General features: G+C 39.2%; 1 protein-coding gene across 2 annotated transcripts in view; it reads right to left on the reverse strand.

The window, feature by feature from the left end:
• PTPRR (protein tyrosine phosphatase receptor type R) overlaps nucleotides 1–22,544 on the reverse strand; it is a 234,030-nt gene that overhangs the window by 188,150 nt on the left and 23,336 nt on the right. For both annotated transcript variants that reach the window (XM_025476593.3, XM_025476594.3), the window contains exon 2: nucleotides 20,519–20,814. In XM_025476593.3, the coding sequence (XP_025332378.1) occupies nucleotides 20,519–20,814 (296 nt within the window). The remainder of the gene's footprint in view (nucleotides 1–20,518; nucleotides 20,815–22,544) is intronic.

A 22,544-nucleotide genomic window follows, 5' to 3' on the forward strand; every position in this document is an offset into this window, starting at 1 on the left:
AAATGTTCTCTAATATGCATAGTAACACTGTGGTTTTAGAATCATGACCATAAACTCAGATACTTAAACTACAGAATCCAAGCAGTTAAAATAAACCAGGGAACTAGGCCAGGTATAATTCATCATCAGACAGTGGCAAAGATGAAGGTGAATGGGAAAGCACATACTCTGTCTGAAGGCAGGAGTAATTATGCAGCCATTTGGAAACATGGCACTGTGATGCTAGATCTCCTAATTCTGGAAATGCACATTTTTTGTGTGTAAAATTCCTGACTTAAGAAAAAAATGCACTGAGGACTATATATAGTCCCCAAAATATATCTGGGGGCTGCATCCAGCTTGGTTCCACCAAAGCACAAGCACCGTTTGACAGCAAGGAGCACCAATTGGCCTGGCCAGTCATACTCTTGCCTTGAAGAGATACACATGAGGGGACCTCTGAATGCAGTGTCCCAGAAGTGCTGGGGCACTCCTGAGCTGTCCAAGGTCATGTTATTCCCCATGAAGAAATCACGAAGGTCAGCGGCTGTGGTGGGTTGAACAATGGGCACCCAAAAGTGTCAATATCTTAATCCTATGAATGCTACTTTACATGGCAAAAGGTACTTTAGAGATGTGATTGATTATCTTGAGGGAAAATTATCCTGGACTTTCCAGGTGGGCTCAATGTAATCACAAGAGTTCTTCCAAGAGAGAGGTAGGAGGGTCAGAGAGAGAGAGAGACAAGAAGATATGATGGCAGGTCAGAAGGATGCCATTGCTAGAAGGGGGCCATTGGCCAAGGAATGCAGGTGGCCTCTCAAAGCTGGATAAAAGCAAGGAACAAATTTCTCCCCCAGAACCTCCAAAAGAAACCACCCATGTGAACATCTTGAGTTTTTGAACTTCTAACCTCCAGAATTATATGATAATAAATATGTGTTGTTCTGAGACATTACGTTTATGGAAATTTGTTGTAGCAGCCGGAGGAAACTAATAGAGCAACACAGAACTCTCCAAAGAGTCGAGCAACCTCTTCTGGTTTGCTATGATTGAAAGAAGACCATGGAAGCGTTAGAACAGACTTTACCTCCAGACCCAGGCCATGAACCTCAGAGCTTCCTGGAACCAAGGGAACCTACTGCCTATGAGAAGACCTTCGACCTTCCCTGCATGAATAATTCTCTTCTTGCTAGGAGCCCAGGAGGAGGGTTGCCAATCATCTCCAGTCCTGACCAGACCCTTCCCAAAGCCCAAAGATGAGAGGGGATGCAGAGCCACATGGTGGGAAGAGTACTGTCTTTAAGATCAAACAAGATACTTTTCTGTGTGACAACCTCCAGGAGCCTCCATGTCATTAGCTGTAAAGTGAGAGTGATTATGTCACATAGCGTTATGAGATAGAGGAATGAAAATCTGTGCCATCATGCCTTATGAATAGTGGGAGCCTGATAAATGGTAGAAATTATTGTTTCTGTTCTTCTTTTATTGTTACCCTATATTCTCTAGATTTGCAATTATCACAAGATTAAGTTTTCTACACATCCCCAGTAAATTAGCAGCTCAGAGGGAACAATGAACATCATTAAGTATAATCTTCATGCCCTATTGCCTCAAAGACAGTGGGGGAACAGATGCTTCCAACATTGTGAAAAATGTCACATTTATAATACAACCTCCTGTCACCAGAATGTCAGAACTGTGAGAGGCTTCTAGAAAAGCCCACTGTCCTTAAGCCATCCTGACAACCATCATGTCCAATAGACACACTGTGTTACTAATGCTTGGTAAAGAAGGCCTTAATGATTGCAGCTTCAGGATGTGCGCTTATGGCATTCAGCTGTCTTCAGGCTCTGCAAAGATGCACAGCGACATTTCCACCACAATTTTCACAGTATTAGCATTCACTGAGCAGAGGATATAGGTAAAGCAAGATCTTGAAAAACAGGCAAAGGACATGAACAAATTTTAGAATAGATTAAAAATACCACCAACACTTGGGATATACAGGGTCAGGGGACTCCAAAATCCAAAACCAATGTCACCAACTCAAAAGATCTCAGGAGGCAGACAGGAAACCCAAGGAGTAAAAAGAAAGGAATCTACCAGTGGTGGGGCCAGTGCAGAGTGGGGGCGGGGGGGGGGGGCTTCTTGGTGGCGTTCCCCTACAATTCCCTTCTCACTCCCAGTGGCCAACAGACTCATCTGTGGGCTGACTTCAATTCAGTCTAAGAGCTTATGATTCCTCTGGCTAATGGGATACTTTGCCAAAAAATTCAACAGTGGCAAAGCCAACCTGAGAGAAGGCTGGCTATGGGAGCTGTTTGTCGGCAGAACCATCCCTACATCAAATCGCTCTAAATCCCACTCCTACTTCTTAGGTGCCTACACTCTGTACATTGTACTCTGACTGCTCAGATCTCTCCCAGCCCCTGACCTGATGTGGCTCTGCCTAGAGAATATTCCAAGTCTTGGATATTCCTCCTTCTTGAGGGCAAAATTATGTAGGGATTATGAATGAAGACTCATTCATTCCCTTAGGACAAGGCCAGGGATCTATTCAGCCCATCACGTACAGCAAGATACATGAGCATACCGGTAGCATGAAGGTGTGCTGTACGAGTAAATCCTTTGTTGGCAATATCAGGAAAATTATACAGAGAATCTCTCAGTACCTGAGTGTTGCTGGATATCAAGACTTTATTCATCCTAGATACTGTGGAAATTTGGTGGCCTTATTAGAGTAAATTATTCTGTGCTGATGGAAGTTTAGACTGTGACAAGCTGTTAGAGTATTTCTGAGCAGGGGATCTCTTGTCACCTCAAATCATACATTGGCCTTATTTCCATAAGGCCTCCTTTCCACAGTGGGGAAGTCTGGAAGAGTCTAGAGAGGGAACAATATTGTCTATTAAGAGTGCCTCTTTTGAACCTGTTTTTAAAAAAGGTAGACTTAATTTTCCTGAACAGAAAATCATGAAAATAAATTTGAGAATCTTATTTTTTAATGTTGCACTCATGTAGAGTTTTCATAAGACTATGAACAGAATTGGAGTGATATTTAATTTTTTCTGAAGTTCATTTTACTTCTTAAAGGTTATTTAAAATATCGATTTAATAGAATTTAGGTTCAGATACAAATTTTATTTCATGTTCGTAAAATTAGTTACTCTTTTTTCTACAGAAGATCATAAAATAGGCTTCATAGAGGCAGGCAAGTTCAGTGCGTAGACACTGCAAAGGGTCTGCTTGAGTTCAAAGCCTGGCTCCAGAGCCTGGCCCATGACGTACTGCCCATCTTAAACGTCTTTCAAAGAAACAACGGGAGAAACATCCTGATGTCTACCAAGCCAACTATTCCAGTCTTTTTAGGGCCAGGGTAGAGATGTGCTAAATGAAAATCTCTAAATGAAATTAGTTTGGTAGAGGACCTGTTCATAGATAATAACTCAATAAATGGGAGCTATTATAATCCATCCAGAGATTTCTGATGTGTCTACTGGAAGAAAGATAACACTAAGCATCAAAACAATTTTATGATGCCTGCATTTATGCATGATGTAAATATTTCAAAGTGTTTTTCACATACATCAGTTCATTTCATCACTAAAATCCTTGTGAGTGAAATGGAGCAGATGTTAATATCCTATTTTTTCTTGAGAATAATTGATATCTGGATTAGTACCTAATTCAAGATCCTCTGATACCTGATGAGCTCTCAGTCTCAAGCAGGCCGTATTTCTGAGCCAATGTGCAAAATGAGTGAGTTAGACAGATGGTGTGTCAGACCACTTACTCCACTACCATTTGTATAACTCTGGAAATCAAGGGGTTAGGATCAGCCAGGCTTTATTGTGTGGTAAACTGATCATGTTGCCAACTTTCTAGGATTTGGAGCTGAGCTTTGAGACTCACTCCCTCTCATCAGTGCCCAGGAGTAATGAAACCCTGAGATGGTAACTCATGCCAGTCAAAATGCCTGGAAAATCTGGGTGGCTAGAAATAATCACAGAGGAACCAAGATTCTTAAAACCCATTTTAGAGACTATTTTCACCCTGAAGTTAACCTGGGTGGAGACCCAGTCATGAAAATAAGTCAGTTTTGCTGACTCTAGAATCAAAGCACAAGGAATTTAAATGACTGATGAGAAGTCTTTAAGAGGGCTGACTGATTTTCTCACTATGCTTGAACCTATAGAACCAAAATACTTGGGTTCCTTTGATAAGGATTTGATTCCTGGGAGAATGTTGGAAGGACAGGACCACATTCATTATACGCCTCCCTCCTTCTGTGGGCTATCTCCACTGTCTTCAACTGGAGTCATTTGTCCAGGCTAGGGATAAAGTCAGGAGGAAGTAGGAGAGAAAATAAATGTTCCCATATACCAACATTTATGACACCATCAAGACCAGAGTCTTTGTAAATTTTAGTGATATGGTAGCAGGATGTAGGGAGAGCAAGTGACAAACTAAAGGATCTGTCAGTATGTCCCGACGGAAATGATCATCCTTTGCTAAGCTGGTGGCGATCTGAGGTTATAAATTTTCCTTGTTATGTGATAAGCAAGTTCTGAGGCTATTAATACCCCCAAATAGACTGACATTGATGGTCAATGGTTTTACAGAACAGAATCCTTTTAACTGCCCCTTATTAGCAAAGTCACCTTTTAGAAAGCAAATTTTTCTTAAGAACTGAATGATTCCTAAAATATCAGGCTAAAATAATAAGCAGTACTCCTTGGGCCTCCACTGGGAGTTCTATTGACTGATGATCAAATGTTTTGAACAAACACAGTCTTCTGGTTTTCACATCCAAACTTTATAAACATAGCATAGACAATCAAGTAGGTAGGATGGAGGCGTCACCTGGGGGGCTACTGCAGTCAGGCACAGTGACAGGGAGACACTCAGAAAGGAGTCAGAAACTCACAAAGAAGACAGACTGCACAATGCAATCAAAGACGATGACCAATCTGAAATATTCAGAAGAGGCAAGTTATTCTTTTTAAAGAAACTAGAAGTAATAATCACATATAATTTTTTTACATATAAATTTAAATGTAAAGATTTAAATAATGATATGTAAACTTAAGGAAACTAGAAGTAACAATGATGTCTAAATGCATATATTTACACCTATCATCACACCAAGAAAGAATAGCACCATTGCTGATAGAGATAGAAGGTGTGGCTACTGTAGCATTTATTGGTACAAATGAAAGATACTACTACTCTTGGGAAGTAAATCCAGTTATATCAATGCCGCAATCTCACTTTTGGGAATCCATTCCCCAGAAATAAAAGCAACAGCATGTAGCAGTGTATGTTCAAAAATGTTTTTATATTATTCACAGGGCTGAAAACAAGGGTAGAAACAATGTGTGAATTATTATTAATGGAGGAGTGGTTGAATAAATTATGGCATAACCACACCAGGTAGCAGCTATATGTACCATTAAAAAAGAATCAGTCATGGCCATCATGACCATTGGTTGGAAGTTTTCCACGAGGGCAGCCTGGGTGGCCCAGCGGTGTAGCGCCGCCTTCAGCCCAGGGTGTGATCCTGGGGTCCTGGGATCGAGTCCCATATTGGGCTCCCTGCATGGAGCCTGCTTCTCTCTCTGCCTGTGTCCCTGCCTCTCTCTGTCTGTCTCTCCTGAATAAATAAATAAAATCTTTAATTAAAAAAAAGAAGTTTTCCATGAGCTATCACTGGGAAAGATACGGGAAGAAAAGCAGAGACATGTCTAGAATATTATATTATTTTTGTGGAACACAAAATGATAAAATCATACTACAGGTACATGTGCAAATATATGCACATATCTGTGTGTGAGGGAGCGTGCCTGTGCATATGTCTGCGTGATTATACGAGCGTAAAGAAAATCAACAAAATTCTTAGATTCTTCCTGTGTGAATGATCAAAAGGATATGAGGCTTCAATAGAAGGAGACAGAGCAGATGAAGGGAAGGAGAGGGAAAGCCACAAAGCAACATTAAACAAAAATGACTGCAATAAAAAATGAAACGAATGAGTGACTGCTCACTTACGCAGAACTACACACGCGTAAGTTCATCCTCGTATAAAGAAAAGAGGGAAAGACAAGTGAGAGAGTTAATTCTACCTTGTGAGAACGACCATGACATATCATTAAATTAAAAAAAAAAAGAGAGTCCCAAAGTTGGTTTTTAAAAGGAGGCAAAGATAAATTATGAACACAAAGCAACTAAAGACTGGGAGAGTGAAAGACACCATAAAAAAAAAAAAAAAAAAAAAAAAAGGGAAATGAGAGCCTGGGAAGAAATAAATGCAATCCACATGGCAGACAGATGTCCCAATAAGCAAAGAGCTTCTACAAATTGTTAAGAGAAAAGATAATTGACCTGATATGCATGTTATGAACGAGCAACCGAATGAGAGGAAATCCAAATACCCAACACAGGTGAGATGCTCAGTGGAAATGCAAATGGAAGCAATAAGGAAGTATGACCTGTACTATCTTGGTCAATGGACATGAAGAACAACTAACCACTGCTGGAGAGATTCTCAATCAGTCAGGCCCCCTTATGCATTATTGGTAGGAGGACAAATTGCTACAACTGTTCAGAAAAGAACAATTTGGTGACATATTAATTAAAATACTTTAATCTCTCTTTTGAAAATCTCTTATTCATATATATATAAAATATATACATTTATATACATACACACGTGTTGTGTATACATATACATGCTCCTCTTTCTCCAGGGGTCTACATATGAGATATTTATCGTGGCAGTTTTGCTGTGGCAGACATGAAACATACACACAAAGCAAGAAAACTGCAAATAACCTCAATGTGCACTGAGTCTGAGGATAGTTTAAGAAAGTACAGTATATATAAACTTGAAAATTAGGCAACTATTTAGAAGAAATAAACCAAATTTACATCTAAAGACTCTGAGGTATATCTATGACATTATCATTATTTTTTAAAGATTTTATTTATTTATTTGACTGAGAGAAAGAGAGAGAAAGCACACAAGTAGGGAGAGGGAGAGGGAGAAGCAGGCTACCCACTGAGCAGGAAGCCCAATGACTTATTATTTTTAAGAAAAGCCAGCTGGAGACTAAGTATGACCATGTTTTAAAACAACAATAAAATATATATGCATTTAAAAGAGAGAAATATGTGTATAAATTAAAAAGATTTACATTCCTACGTAATTATAAAGGTAAGCTTCCGTTACTGGAGTATGTGGAATCCTTATTACCTGATCTTCCCTAAAAATTGGGATTAAGTTATTATGTTATCAATTAAGTTATTCCGCATTTGGATTAATAACATCTTTTAAAAAAATAAAAAATCTTCGTAACAGAGGTTCTTGACAATACAGCTCATGTAACAATCCTAAAGGCCATCAACACATTATTCTACTTCAGAAAAATTTAGGTGTATTTATTTATTTATTTGAGAGAGAGAGAGAGAGCAGGGCGAGGGGCAGAGGGAGAAGGAGAGAAATCCTCAAGCAGACTCCCTACCGAGCACGGAGCCCAACACAGGGCTCTATCTCAGGACCCTGAGATCACGACCTGAGCCAAAATCAAGAGTCAGATGCTCAATTGACTGGCGCACCCAGGCGCCCCATACTTCAGAAAATTTTAGGTGAAAAGAAAGACTCATCTTGGAGCAGGTGTTGGCACATTCTGGCTGATGGAAAAGATGATTAGGCTTTCAGCAGATAAGAGTAGCTGGTGGGAGTTGCACAACAAGGTGGCTCATGACAGCATGAAAAGCCACCAGCAGGGAGAGGTGAGGGCTGGCTGTGAGATCCGAGGTCAAAGACAAAGCAAGTAAGAAGGCAGGTGTCCAGCCTCAGAAGAACCGAAGTGCTCGTTGGTGGAACAAAGCAGACACTCAGGAAGGGAAGAAGATGTTAATGGCCCCGGTAATTAGCAATGGCACACTAGCAGGGTTTCTGCGAGGGCCGCCACATGCAGCTCCAGGGGATGCTGTGGGCTTCAACTACCACCCAAAGGGTACCTCCTAGATTTACACAACAAGGGAGGAAGCTGTTACAGTGCAGAGATTTTTTACCCCAAGATCAGAGGAGATTAAAATGGACAACTCTGCTGATTATCCTCACCATCATCACCACCCCCATGATGGTGACAACTGACATGGTGAAAATGTTATGCTTTACAGGAAAAATTCACTATCCTATAAAGAATCAAAGCAGGTAGCCAGGTCAGATATACAATCATCATTAACAACAAAGACTCAGAAATGTTCATTGACTTGCCCAAGATCTCAAACGTAGTCAATGGCCAAACAGGCATATGAGCCCAGGATGTCTCCTTCTGGAACCATCTGTTCCCACTGTGTTCACAATGAGAATGAAGACTGTTCCCTGACATTCAGAATGGCCTGCTGAGCAAAGAGCCAACAGATCATTGTACACCTTGTATTCCTTTCATATGAACTGTATTTTCTTGTTTTTTTTTTTCAAACCTAATAGGTAAACAAATTTCCCCGTGAGGGAACTTCCTGCTGTGTAACATTCAGACAACCTGTTCGTGCTGATGGCTATTTTGTTGTAGTGACTATTTGTTTAGACAGAATGTGTCACAAAAAGGAATTATAGCAGCTTATGAAAACACCTATACTACAAAATAAAACTGAATAAAAATTAAGGAAATGAGGAAATTGAATTAGAAGGAAAATGAGTGAAGAAAAGCAAACATCCAGCCAAGAATGAAGCTAGTTCACAAAATAAATAAGGCACTCAATAAAGTTCTCTATATTTGCTAGAGGTGGACCACAAATTTGGCTCATAGCTTTTTAGCAGGGAAAGAAAAAAGGAAACATGATTCACAGCATGTAAAAGATATAATTACAAGCCAACCAGTGGCTCAGGAGAAATACAAGTATTCTTGGTACTAAGACTGAGAAGTTATATTTTCCGTTGTTCCATATAATGCTAATAATAGCAGCCAATTTTCATAAGGATCTTACTATGTGTCAGGCCTGATGCTAAGTGCTTTGAATGCTTTATCTCATCCAATTCCTACAAAAATTCCGCAGGATGGGTCTTGTTAGTATATCTTTTTTACAACTGAGGAAACTGAAATGCAGAGATGGTAAGTCAGTCCCTGGGGAAAAAAACACAAGTCATAAGTGCCTGATTTGGGATTACAACACAGTTCTGCTGATTCCAGAATTATTATTCTTTCACATGACTTCCATTTAGGAGCTATACCTTGATGCAGTCTCTAAGTATCCTTGAATACCCAACAGAATCCCTCAAGATCCAACATTATGTAGTCCCCACTGTGTTCTCTCTGCCACCAGAACTCATTTGTTTTAAATTTATTTATTTATTCATGAGAGACACAGAGAGAGAGAGAGAGAGGCCGAGGCACAGGCAGAGGGAGAAGCAGGCTCCATGCAGGGAGCTCGAGGTGGGACTCAATCCTGGGACTCCAGGATCACACCCTGGGCTGAAGGCGGCACCAAACCACTGAGCCACCCGGGCTGCCCTCGGTTTTGTTTTCCTCAGTGCTCTCAGCACCACCTGAAATGATCATGTTCAGCTGTTTACTTATTTTATTGTCTTTCTCCTATTAGTATGTGAGCCACATAGCGGCAATGATCTTATCTTTTTAATCTTCTACTCAAGTCTGTTTAACTGCCTAAGACATGGGAGGCATGCAATGATATATTTGAATAAATGAATGCTGCAAGGAGCAAAGAGTAGGTGTCCGTTCAACATGTTTGCATGTCTGAAAATTTAGTTGCTCCTACTTGTTCTCAGCTCCTTACAGATGTTACTCATATATTCTTCCCCAGTCTCCATGACTTCTACCAAAAATACATTGTATAAAAAAAATGCATTGTATCCTATGACTTGGTTGTTTTCATAATCTGGCTTGGCGTAGACTTGAGTTTATTATTGAAAAAATTATACTTAAGAATACAGATGTCACCATCACTTGTCATACACGAGGAGATTTTTTAAATTCATTTGTCCATAAAAAATGATTAATGATTTTTAAAAGCCTACATTCAAAGAATTTGCCTCATGGCCTATTCAACATAATTTTGCTATCTGTTGCCCAATATGTCCTATTGAAAAAACAGACCAGTTCTAAGGAAGAGAGAGAAAGCAACATGTGCTTAAAGCACAAAGAACCAACATGAACTTGTTCTGGTTAAATACCCACTTTCAGTTGCCATGTTTTCAGGCCAGAAAAATGATCAAATTCTTAAACAATGCAGCTTCACTAGGTCCATACTGGGAGCATGAAATAATTAAGAGGAACTACAGACACACAAACATATATAAACCCCAAGATATTCAGAATAATTGATTGGATGACATTCATAAAAGCAATTCAGGAAATCCCAGAATAAGACAGATTTTTAGCCCTGATTGCCTTGATGCATATTCTCAGCATTCTCTAAATCTTTCAGGACTTCTTGGAATTCGTGTCACATTTCCAGAGAAGAGGGCAAACAAATCTCATAAACACATCTCCTCCTGCAATTTTAGAAATTGTCTGTGAACATGGGGCCTATCCCTCAAAAGTGGGTCTTTCTCTTCCTTTTTTTTCGAAGTTATCTAAGTTGCTAACTTGTTTTAGTGAAAAAGTGAAATCATATGAAAATGTAGGCTAAATGGATAGATATGCAAAGCTGATGATGTCCTCTTATTTTTCTGAATTCAAATGATCCAAATATGGCACACAGGTACTGAAAGAACCAACTTAGGACAAGAATAATGGCTGGATTATACTTTCATACCTTAAAAACAAAATTTGGAAATACTTAAAGTACAACATTATGACAAATCTCCTTATGAAAAGGCAATGATAAGTGGCTACACTGATGTGATACTGTGATTATAATTTTTTTTTTAAAAAAACCCAAAAATTTGGGTGTCCATCGAAAGATGAATGGAGGGCAGCCTGGGTGGCTCAGTGGTTTAGCGCCACCTTCAGCCCAGGGCGTGATCCTGGAGACCCGAGATCGAATCCCACCCACATCAGGCTCCCTGCTTGGAGCCTGCTTCTCCCTCTGCCTGTGTCTCTGCCTCTCTCTCTGTGTGTGTCTGTGTCTCTCATGAATAAATAAATAGAATATTTTAAAAAAAGAAAGATGAATGGATAAAGAAGATGTGGTCTATATATACAATGGAATATTCCTCAGCCATTAGAAATGACAAATACCCGCGATTTGCTTCAACGTGGATGGAACTGGAGAGTATTATGGTGAGTGAAGTAAGTCAATTGGAGAAGGACAAACATTATATGGTCTCATTCATTTGGGGAATATAAAAAATAGTGAAAGGGAATAAAGGGTAAAGGAGAGAAAATGAGTGGGAAATATCAGAGAGGGAGATAGACCATGAAAGACTCCTAACTCTGGGAAACAAACACGGGGTGGTGGAAAGGGAGGTGGGCGGGGGGTTGGGGTGACTGGGTGACGGGCACTGAGGGAGGCACTTGGCAGGATGAGCACTGGGTGTTATGCTATATGTTGGCAAATTGAACTCCAATAAAAAATTAATTAAAAAATAATAAATAAATAAACAAATAAAATTAGGTATATGGGTCAGTTAAAAACAAAACAAAACAAAAAAACCCAACACTTTGGTCTTCATCCACAGTTCCTGGCACAAAACTCCTAAAATTCTTGTAGTTTCACATCTAACAGCAATAGGGGCATCTTTTGTCATACTCAATGGTTTGGTTCCTGAATTAACTTCAGAGCCATAAAGGTGAAACAGGTGTCTTTCATTATTCATAACAAGCCCTTCCAATCAGTTTTATGTCAATAAGGTGACTTTTGGAAACACCCTAAAGATGGGCAGTCAGGTGGCCAAAGAACCAACCAAGTGATTAGAGGGATAGGTTTCAGTCCCACCCTTCAACCTCTGGGAAAAGGAGGGGAGCTGGAAGTTGAATAATCACCAATGAACAATGATTTAATCAATCGTGTCTACATAATGAAGCCTCCATAAAAACACAAAAGAATGGGGTCCAGAGAGCTTTAAGGTTGGTGAACCCGTGGTGACGCCAGACAACACATGAAGGCTCTGCACTCCTTCTTTCTGTCTTATGCCCTTCATGTTTGTCCTCTGCATCTTTTCCATTTCCCTATCCCTGGATCACAATAGCTTTTCTTATTAACTGGCATTCTAGTAAGTAAAAGGACCTGATGCTATCTCCAACTGGATAGTCACAATTGAGTTAAATCATAGAACACATAGCTGGTGTCACGGAATTGCTTGGTGTGGGAAACTTGCCACCTCTTCACACTTGGTGGCCAGACATGTCATGAACGTAAAGAGTAGAAGAGAGATGTAGGAGGAATTTTTCCCTTTATGTTTTGGTGTGAGAAGTGGGGTTTGCTAGAACAATCTTGGCCCATGGAAATCTGTGGTTTGAAAGAGAAAGGATGACAGGACAGAAGGTAAAGGACCTCTGATTCCTGGGTGGCCCTGTGGTCACTCATGATGTGATGCTTCATGTGTGCTGCCCTCAGTTACTAAGGTTAAAAGTTGCCGATGAAGAAGCTCTGTAAATTTGCCCAGGGAGACAACCTCCCAAAGATGTTTAGCTCCTGTCTTTTCCTTAAACAAGAGAAAGGAACAAATCGTTTCTGCTACCGGAGCTATGGAGATCAAGTTGAGGGAATGAAGGCATTTTAGCAAAGGTTTTTATTTGCTAAATATAATATTTAGCAATAGTATCAAACCCATCATGCACAGGCAGGGTCAGAAGCCAGGAAAGCCCAATATGCTTATCCACTAGCAATCAGAGTTTAAAGTGAAGCATCTTATAGTAACAATAACAAAACAAACAAACAAAACTAAGCATGATTCATAGTGTTTATGATTAGAAAGAAATAGAGGGGGATCCCTGGGTGGCGCAGCGGTTTGGCGCCTGCCTTTGGCTCAGGGCGCGATCCTGGAGACCCGGGATCGAATCCCACATCAGGCTCCCAGTACATGGAACCTGCTTCTCCCTCTGTCTGTGTCTCTGCCTCTCTCTCTCTCTCTCTGTGACTATCATAAATAAAAAAAAAAAAAAAAAAAAGAAATAGAGGAAGAAAGAAGGAAGAAAAGAAAGGAAGGGGGACAAAGTCATTCACAGAAGGTACAAAAGAACAGTTCTTAACAACTGGAAAACCCAAAGCACAATTTTTAGAGAGAGACCTGGGGAAAAAATATTTGCTCCAAAGGAAAGTTACCCACTTTGTTCATCTGCAGACACCATTTGTTTCTACAGTACCGTGGAAATTTTAGATTACAAAAAAGTTGTTAGCCTCCAACAGAAAGAAACAGCACTTTCCAACTTTCTCAATGAAAAATCCTGAAATACAACATTTTATGTGTTTTTAAACAGAACATCCCCCCCCCTTTTCTTTTGTCCTACTAACTTCTTTGACTGCTTTCAATATTTCCCTTGCTTTTGACTTAAGATTTATGCAATGTAAATACTTTGGCCAAGTGAAAGAAATAACAGAACCCATATTACAGTTACATATAGAGTTCATAAAGAGAGTAGTTTCCTTAAGATAAACTCCCTAAATTTCTCAATAATATTAATCAGGCAGCTACAATGAAAAGAACACTATGTTTGTCACAGTCAACACTTATTTCTTTTCAGAATTAGCTATCTTAAACCACTGAAGGTATTGGGAATATAAGTCAATACATAAAATGGTAAAATCTGTTATACAATGGAGTTTTTAGCAGTTATTAAAAAAGATGCTTTATAAAGATAGTTAATAATAATCTCCTGGATTATCTATTATATATAGATAGATCTATAATATATCAATCTATATTACAGATCTATAATAATAGATAGTCTCCTGGGCACCAGGAGATATCCAAAATACACACTAAGTAAAAAAACCTACAAGCTTTATGTATGCAGATTCCATATATCTGTAAGTCTATACCTATATATGAAACTATATAGATCTATATATCAATATGACATTATTACCTAACAGTTAAGGATTATTTTTATACCTATTTTTCCTTCTCTATGTTCCTAAATATTCTGAAAGTCTATGAAAGTACATTACTTTTGGAGTCAAAACAAAGATATTACTAAATATCCAATGTCCAATTAGTATGATAATCAATTAAACCAGTTCTCTTAAGACTCCAGTCATTCTAATATTGAGTCTAAGTGATCCAAAACAAGCAAATGCACTGAGTAGTCCAGTGTCAAAACTTCACATAGATTTTGCCTTAGCTTGACCTCTAGCATTTCCAGAATGTGTTCCAGCATCTTCCTTGCTGCTTTAGTAGTGAGAAATGGAGAAAAGCAACAGATGGCGACAATTATGACTGTCAGGATGCCAAGCTCAAGAATGAACTTTCTACTTCAAGACAATTTGAAGGGGTACAGTAATATCTGGGGATTCTAAGCATCAAGATTTCCAAAATGCAAATGTTTGGGATAAAAAGAAAGGTGATCATGTAAGAAGATCTGATAGTTTGATATAAAGGATTTAGATTAAGAAAAGAGCAAAAATTTAACCAAATTTCTGAAGTAGATTACAGAATTTCTTCTTTTTGACTTTCTCAAAAATAAAACCTAATTTGACACAACATTTCCTTTCTTCTTATCATCACTGACTGGCCAACATGGATCTTTTACCTTTTACTCTCTGGCTTCAACATTGAGATGTAGCTATCTATGAGTGTATTTTCAGAGGATGAAAATTAACATTATCATTAGCTTAAGTAAAATGGAATCCATAAAGTTAAATTTTCTACTGAGAACATTTATAATACTTTCCCAAGGAAAACCAAATGATTTATGGTAAAATTATAAATGTTTGAGTTTTGATGTCAGACAAATTTGGATTTGTATTGTGCCTGGCCCTTACTATTAACTGTATAGCCTGGAGAAAGTTAAAGACATGGGGCCTTCTTTTCTTTTTCTGTAAACTGGAAACTAAACACGAGGGTCTTTTGATGCCTGAAGGCTCTTCACAGACATAGTTTCTTCCATCATTACTCCTTATGATGAAATTTCTGTAAATGTGAGCATGCCGTCCTTTGGTGTCAGCATACAGTTCCCCTTCCTGACGTTCATAGGTAAGGGTACGTAACAAGCAATGGAATAATACAAAGATGCCCCAATTTTGCTTTGAAGATTGTGGTACCCACACTCCAAACTAGTCCCCGGTGCTCCTGGCCTCCTAGTATTCATGCCCTCTGTAGTCCCCTCCTGAATATGGGCTAGACCCAGCGACTCATGCCTAATGAATAGAAAAAGTGGAAACGATGGTGTGTGATTTGGAGACTAGGTCAGCATGGCAGTGTGGTGTCTCTCTCTCTCTCTCTTCACATGATCTGGGGAAGCCGTGTTGTGAGCAGCCCTGTGGAGATGTCCATGCGTGAGGAACTGGAGTCTCGTGGGAGAGCTTGCAAGCTTGACAACAGTAACCCCTGAGGCAAAAGGACTATACAGCTAATGGGCTCCCAGATCCCTGACCTTCAGAAACTGTGAAATCATAACTATCTCTCATTTTAAGCTGCTAAATATCGAGGCAACATGTTATGCAACAATAAGCAACTAATACACAGATCAAATCCAAGATGATAAAGTTGGTGGGGTCTACAGACAAAATACCATTTCTCAAGGAGGACGGAAACACTTCTAAAATGTATACACTTATCTGAAAATCAAGAAAAAGGATTGCATATTTGATTATTTCACAAATGTACCACCATAGTACATTTTTCTTGCAGGCTTTTATATTTATTCCCTCTGGGAACTTAGGACAAGTGTCCCAAGACTGTATTGGAAGACATCTGAGTCACATTCTACATTACAGTAGGCTTGTGTCTTACATCCATTTAGTGTTTTGTACTCGGTATTTAGTATTTGACCCCAATACCCCTTCACACAAAATAAGTCCTAATTTTCCCAAAGCCGGCATTAGAATCACACTTTCTGTGAGTTGCCCACCACGAGCTAGTCACTTAGCTCAGGAATGAGCCCATGCACCTGCCTCCACTACAGCTAGCTCAACACAGCATTCTTGTCCCCCACCCCCCGCCGCCCATATAAGCTGCCTATGACAAAGGCAACAGTGGTTTTCACAAATTTGAGACATAATATCACGCGTCTAACAGATTGCACTAAATCACAGGCCTAACTGGCAAACGTTCTGGGCGTTGGGGCATGAATTTTCTCCTCTATCAGAATAAGTCTGCTGCCCACCTGGGCCACTGTCAGAAAGTTGAAAGTATAGCCTTCATCACTCATTCCTGAGTACAAGAATCACCATTGCTGAGGCCACGTTGTAGGTCCTCATATCCTTATTATTTCTTGAAGGGGCTATTGTGTCTTAAAAGCTGAAGTCCAGATACTCTGCTCTAGCACATATTTAACTACTCTCTGACATCTATTCTATCTTTGCTTGTTAATAGTGTCCCAATTTTTATTCAAGTAACCTCCCCTCCCATAAATAGCTTGTGGGTTTTTAGGGATGTTCTAGGGGTGGAGCATGTAGTTTAGGCTTGGGATAATTAGTCTAATTTTATCACCAGGCTGCAAATTGTTCAGGGATGAAGTGAGTAATTAACTTAAATTGGACTAGTCATGGAGATGCCCAGGATATTACTGACGGCTGTAAAAGGATCATTCTTTTCCAATAAATATGAACCTGCAAGGATAAATCTCCAGGAGGAAAAGGAAACCATGTTGAGATGAAGAACAGAGACTCAGTCAGAGAAGGAGGTCACCCCAGTGAAAGCAGAGCGAGGAGACTGATCCTGGCCAATTATTTGTCTTCGATCAAACCATACCTAAAGCTACACGTACTACAGAAATGTTACCTGAACTATGGGATTTTCTCCAGTTTGGACTGAATTCTTGTCACCAGCCACAAAATATTCCTAACTGGAATTCCTGACATAGTAGAATTCCAATGGTAGGTATGTAGGTTAAATCACCTTTTGGAATATTCCCTATACAAATACAAAATTATGATTAAAACAACGTCTTCTGAGGCACCTGGGTGGTTTAGTCCATTGAGCGTCCAACTCTTGGTTTCCGCTCAGGTCGTGATCTCAGGGTCATGGGATTGAGCCTTCAGTGCAGTCTGCTGGAGATTCTCTCCCTCTCTCCCTCTCCCCCTCTGCTCTTCCCCCTTCTGGCTCTCTCTCTCTCTCTCAAATAAATAAATAAATTCTTTTTTTTTTAAAACCAAATAATATGTCTTTTGAAAAAGTGTCCACCAATTACTCATCCATATCACATAACACACTAAATGCTACAAAGTTTATTTACTGTGTCCAGGCAGTGAGAAGGCTGGACCCTCTAAGCCCTTCAGATCACATCTAGAAATTGTCTCTTTCCCTGCAAGGTGAAACTCATAAACTGGTCACCAGCAGAGCCAAGCTCAGGTGAGGCAGAGCAGAGCTCAGGGTGTAACTGAAACCCAGTCATGCAAAGCATTTGGTTTTACTGGTCCTCTAAATCAACTGCCTGATAAAAATATTTTCAGAGAAAGTTGTGTCAAAAAAACACAAGAGAATGTCTGTCTGCTGGTCTGGGTGAATGGTGAGCAAGACGGGAAGCCTTAGGCATCTAGGAAACTCACAGAGTCCATCTAGGACTCCGGGACATTCCCCATCATCTTCTTAGGTGCTTAGAGAAGTCTTCCTTCTGCCCTAAGAACTGCCACTGCCACTGTATCCTCTCTTTTCTCCTCCTTCCTTCCTCCCATCCCATGTTCTCCCCTCTTCTCATCATCCTCCTCTTCCTCCTCTTTCTCTTATCCCCCTCCTTCTTCTTTTTCTTCCTTTTATTTTCCTTCCTATGAAGACCATCCATTGAAGTCAGCCATAATCCCCCCACGTTTTAGATTCCAAAGCCCTCCTAGTCCCAGTTTTCATAGATTTTTCCCAGGCTAGAACATTCTTCACTCAGCAACCTAGGCTGAACTTGCTGAACTGGAAAAGCCTGCAGCTGCTTCCACTCTACCACTTTCATCCATACCTCTCCTCTCCGATGTTGGGGACTTATAACTATGGGATCTCCAGCACACGTTTGTTTAAAGCCATTTTTTTGACTCCTACTACAGCACTGACCTTGAGGACATTCATATTCTGTCCATATTGCATTTGTGCAGAAATCCTAATAACAGGTTCTTAATTGAGCTTCTGAAATGTAATTAGCATTCTTTGGGATAAACATTCTAATTACGCTGTTCTCTCCTCGGAATAAATGAACTACAGATTTTCCTGGTCATAAAAGAAAGAAGAAAAAGGAAAAAAAATTCATTTGTGGACAAATGCTCTAATGAAATGCTTTGTGGAGACAACTGGGAATCAGGAAAGGAGGAGTGACACATACATCTCTCACGTCCCTGTTCAATTTCTCATTCTAAAATTCATTGTCTTAATGATGTCAGAAACAAGAGGGAGAGAAAAAAACATAGGAAGAAGGGGGGAAAGTCATCTCTCCCTCTGTCCATGGAAGCCTTAAAAGTTACATATATATATTTTAGAAGTTGTCACCGGTATTTTTACTCTGGCTGAAAAAAAAAATCCTAGTAATTTCCCTAACTTGGGAAACTAATACTCATAAATACTGCTCATCTTGGTATAAATTAAGCCATAAAATAATTCTTTGGCACCCCCGTGATATTCCTCAAGTAACACAGTCTCTCTTGATATATGTATACGTATATATACATGTATATATATATATACCTAAACACATGCCACCTTGCTACACAGTCATCAATTACTCTATCAAAGTCATTTAGCCACCAGTTCTCTCTCTTTCATCATCTATACTTCATTTCCAAACCTCTTTCCTGGATAGAATGAACCTTCAAACCAGCTGATACTTGATTGAATGTTGACCGTCTGCTGTATGAGTCAGCGGAACATTATTGATTTATTTAAAAATAACCCTATTTCCCTGGTTCTCCTACTAAATCACACAGGCATAAGTAACATCAATAGAGTACAGGAAACATTAACACCAGCCACTGTTGTAAGCTACCACAGCCACAGCATGGTTAGAGGCTCGATCAAGAGAGGTTAGGGAAGGCTAACACAGCAACATCTCCCGTTGCCTTCATGCAATAATCACTCGTCGGAAAAAGCACAGCTTCTTCATGAGTTTCCAAACCACAAATAAGCTAAAAGTGGAATGTCTTGCTAGAATTCCTTATTGATGCCTTTTATCCTGTGTAATATTAAATTAACTAGACAGTCCATTGCCTTACAAGATAGAACAAACCTCCTGGACAGTAATTCACGGTGACTTTAAGAGGTGATAACTATGGGAATATGATGGTCACCAGGGGAATATCTCCCCGAGCCCTCGCATGGACACAGGCACATCCAGATAGAGCCACTTCATTAACATCATTTATCTTCACCAAAGAGACAGAGTACATGGCTTTCACCTTCAGAACATCTGTTATTCATGTAAATGCACAAAATTTGTTCAAGTATTTCAGGAGGCCAAGTGACCCACATAGTTTTGTAACAAGAGCTCATCTCATGTTCTCAATTTATAATTTTTTTATTGAATTACTGACATTTCCTCTCAGACATTTCCCAAAGAAAGCCAGAGATTCCATTTCATTTGTCTCTATTTCTGGATCCCCCAAATGACAACTGGATCATAATAAATACTCCTGTGTATGCTAGTTGAAAACATCAATGAATAGATCTTTGATTGTCAATACCAAGTAACATGTCCTATAGGCAGTAGGTTAAAAAAAAAAAGATTAGGGAAAGCAAAAAAAAAAAAAAAAAACTTATTAAATCTAATTACATTTGGTTCATAGAGAGGTTGTCAAAACACAAACATGGTTTAATTGAATGACTTGGCCTTAAAAGTCAACATATTTGATTATATTTGGGGACAGAAATGCAATAACAACCATTTGGCTACTGATTTATAGTTTTAATGTGAATCCTCCTGTTGTGATCTTAAACTTAAGAGGGACTATAGTCTAAACAGGGCATCAACCTCAGGCTGTACTTAAACTATGACACCTCCATAAATCAAGAAACTCTGGCCTGGGTTACATACCCTAAGAATACAAGCAATGGAACCACTGCATTGGTGGTTAGGATGTTAGGAATATATCAGCGGTATTAGGAATATTATCAATTACTCCCAAACCACTTTTTTATTCCAGTGACAGAAAATGATCTCTCCTCCATAACACCTTGTCCTTTCAGTGGTCTCTCTTCATTTGTGACCAGAGATCCTTAGTTAAGTATGATTTATTTATATACACTGAGACTAAGCCCCACTCAGAACAGATTATCACAGAAGACAGAGGCTCAGTGCATAATATGATCTACTATAACTGCAAGGCCTTCCTAAAGCCATGTTTTATTTAAAGATTTATTAAGTACCTACATGTGCCATGCACTGTGCTGTGCACACAAGCACACAGACACGGTTTCTTATTAGTTTGTTCTTGTTTTTTTTTCAAGCAGCCACCACAGAGGAAAGTGTCAGCATCAGCATAACCCAATACTTACCACCACAATGACATTTGCTGCAGGGATTGGAAGGTTTTCCACTTCAAGATCCTGACCAGCCATGGCCAGCAGATTGAGCGAAGGGTCATCTGCAGGTCTAGGAAATGCTGAGTTAACTATTTGGTGGCGTTTGTTTATTTGAGCTTTAGAAGAGGCATGGTAGCTATGTTTATATATCTTTTGTGGGGCTATATCCAGGCTCTTCTCAATGTCTTGTGAATGGTGATAAATGAATGCTGGCTTCCCGCTCTTCTGATGAATTGCCAAGAATTGATCATTATTTCCTGAAAAGCACCCTGAAACGAGGAGAAAGCAAAAACAAACATCAAAGACCTTCTTCACTGAGATGAGTAGAAATATCTGATAAGGAGAATTACCTGTCCTCAAGTCAGCTTTAAGACTCATGAATTTAGATTAACTGGTCTCCATCTTTTCCCCTACTTCATTTTCCCACAAATGGAACACACTTGGCTGTACAGAGGCACCTCAGAGATTTTGGGTGGACAGAAGTGGGTGTAGTTTGAAAAAGTCCTATTTATCAAATGTCCTATTTATCACCTATTTACCTCTTTTAGTCCAGAATTTCCTCCTTTATCTACACTCCCAGTGCTAATAACCAGTTGAGCTTCTAATCCTAGATGTCCTATCTATTCTTCAAATATTTAAGCTTTCCTCCCTTTAATCCATAGCCTTTCATATAATTCTTATTTTATATTTATTTTATCTTGCTTATAGTTAGCAATTGTATAATTTTTTCTTAAATGTTTGTAGGATCTTTTTAGCTGAGGGCAGGATTCTGAGGATACTGTGTGGTAGCAACTTCCAATTCTGTAACGATATCCATTCTTTCCTTCTTATTTAGTATGATGGCCATCCAGATAACAAAATACATTCACCTTTATTTCTTCGGTGAGGTAAATACCCATGGACTTGAATAACGCTTTCTCCTAGTTGTCATCAGCCACAGGAGAAAACAGATAACATGCACGTATGAGCCCAAAGAATTTCACTAGGTCAAGCAACAGTTAGCAAAGCAAAGTTAAGATCTTCTGTGTAAGAAGGACAGGAGAGTAAGCAGATCACAACACAGTGATGCCATCCACACAGTGCCTAGCAACCTTGGGCACCCCAGATTTTCCCTTAGGTCGATGGTAGCAATGAGCTGTACAAATACTGCCTTAGAAAATTACTTACCTCTTTTTACTAGAATTCTGGGGTGCCTAGAATTCTTACTGAATATTTATAGTAGAGGAATTGCTAGTTTTTACAGCTTCTGCCCTCCATCAAGCCTTTTGTGACCAGCATATATTTCTAGCATTTTCAGCAATTCTGTCTAAAATACGCTTTCAACTTTCCCTTAGGGATATAAAGGTGATTTTTTTAGCCAGCTTCAGTGCTCTCTTCCATGATGGAAAAGACAGTTTGGGAATCATCTTTGGGTACCAGTGACTTTAGCCTTTCAGATCATTCAAGTCACAATTATATTTCATGTGAATTCTGAAACAGTAATAGAAATAATCATCCTATCTTCAATCCTGAGTTTGCTAAATAGACTATAACTTTTTAAAAAAGCAATCAAGCTACCACAATTGGCCAAAGATGATGACTTGACAGCAATGACCTTCAAATACCTATAATTTTTCTGATAATAGTACCTCAGATTTCAAAATGAAACCATCATTAGGAACAAATATCATGTTATGAAATTCAGAACAGAGTACATCAATGTTATTATTTTTGTAGTGTTTTATTAATAGAGAATGGTGCTAAAATGGTTTTAGGTGTCTATTGACTTTCTGGCAACGATATGTTCAATTAGAATTTACTAAAAGGAATTTACTCACTAGTATTACAGTGTCCTGGAAGAGTTTCTATATTTCTGAAAAGAGAGCACTTTCTTCCCTCCTCTTAGAGAACTGGATCTGATATTGCAAAGAGCAACAACGAAATGATCAACTTGCAGTTGAGAAATAGAATGGATGTACTACCTTTATCTTAGTTGGCTTTTTAAAAACTCCTCATTTAA

This window comes from Canis lupus, chromosome 10 (genome assembly GCF_003254725.2).
Source record: "Canis lupus dingo isolate Sandy chromosome 10, ASM325472v2, whole genome shotgun sequence".
Lineage (NCBI taxonomy): Eukaryota > Metazoa > Chordata > Mammalia > Carnivora > Canidae > Canis > Canis lupus.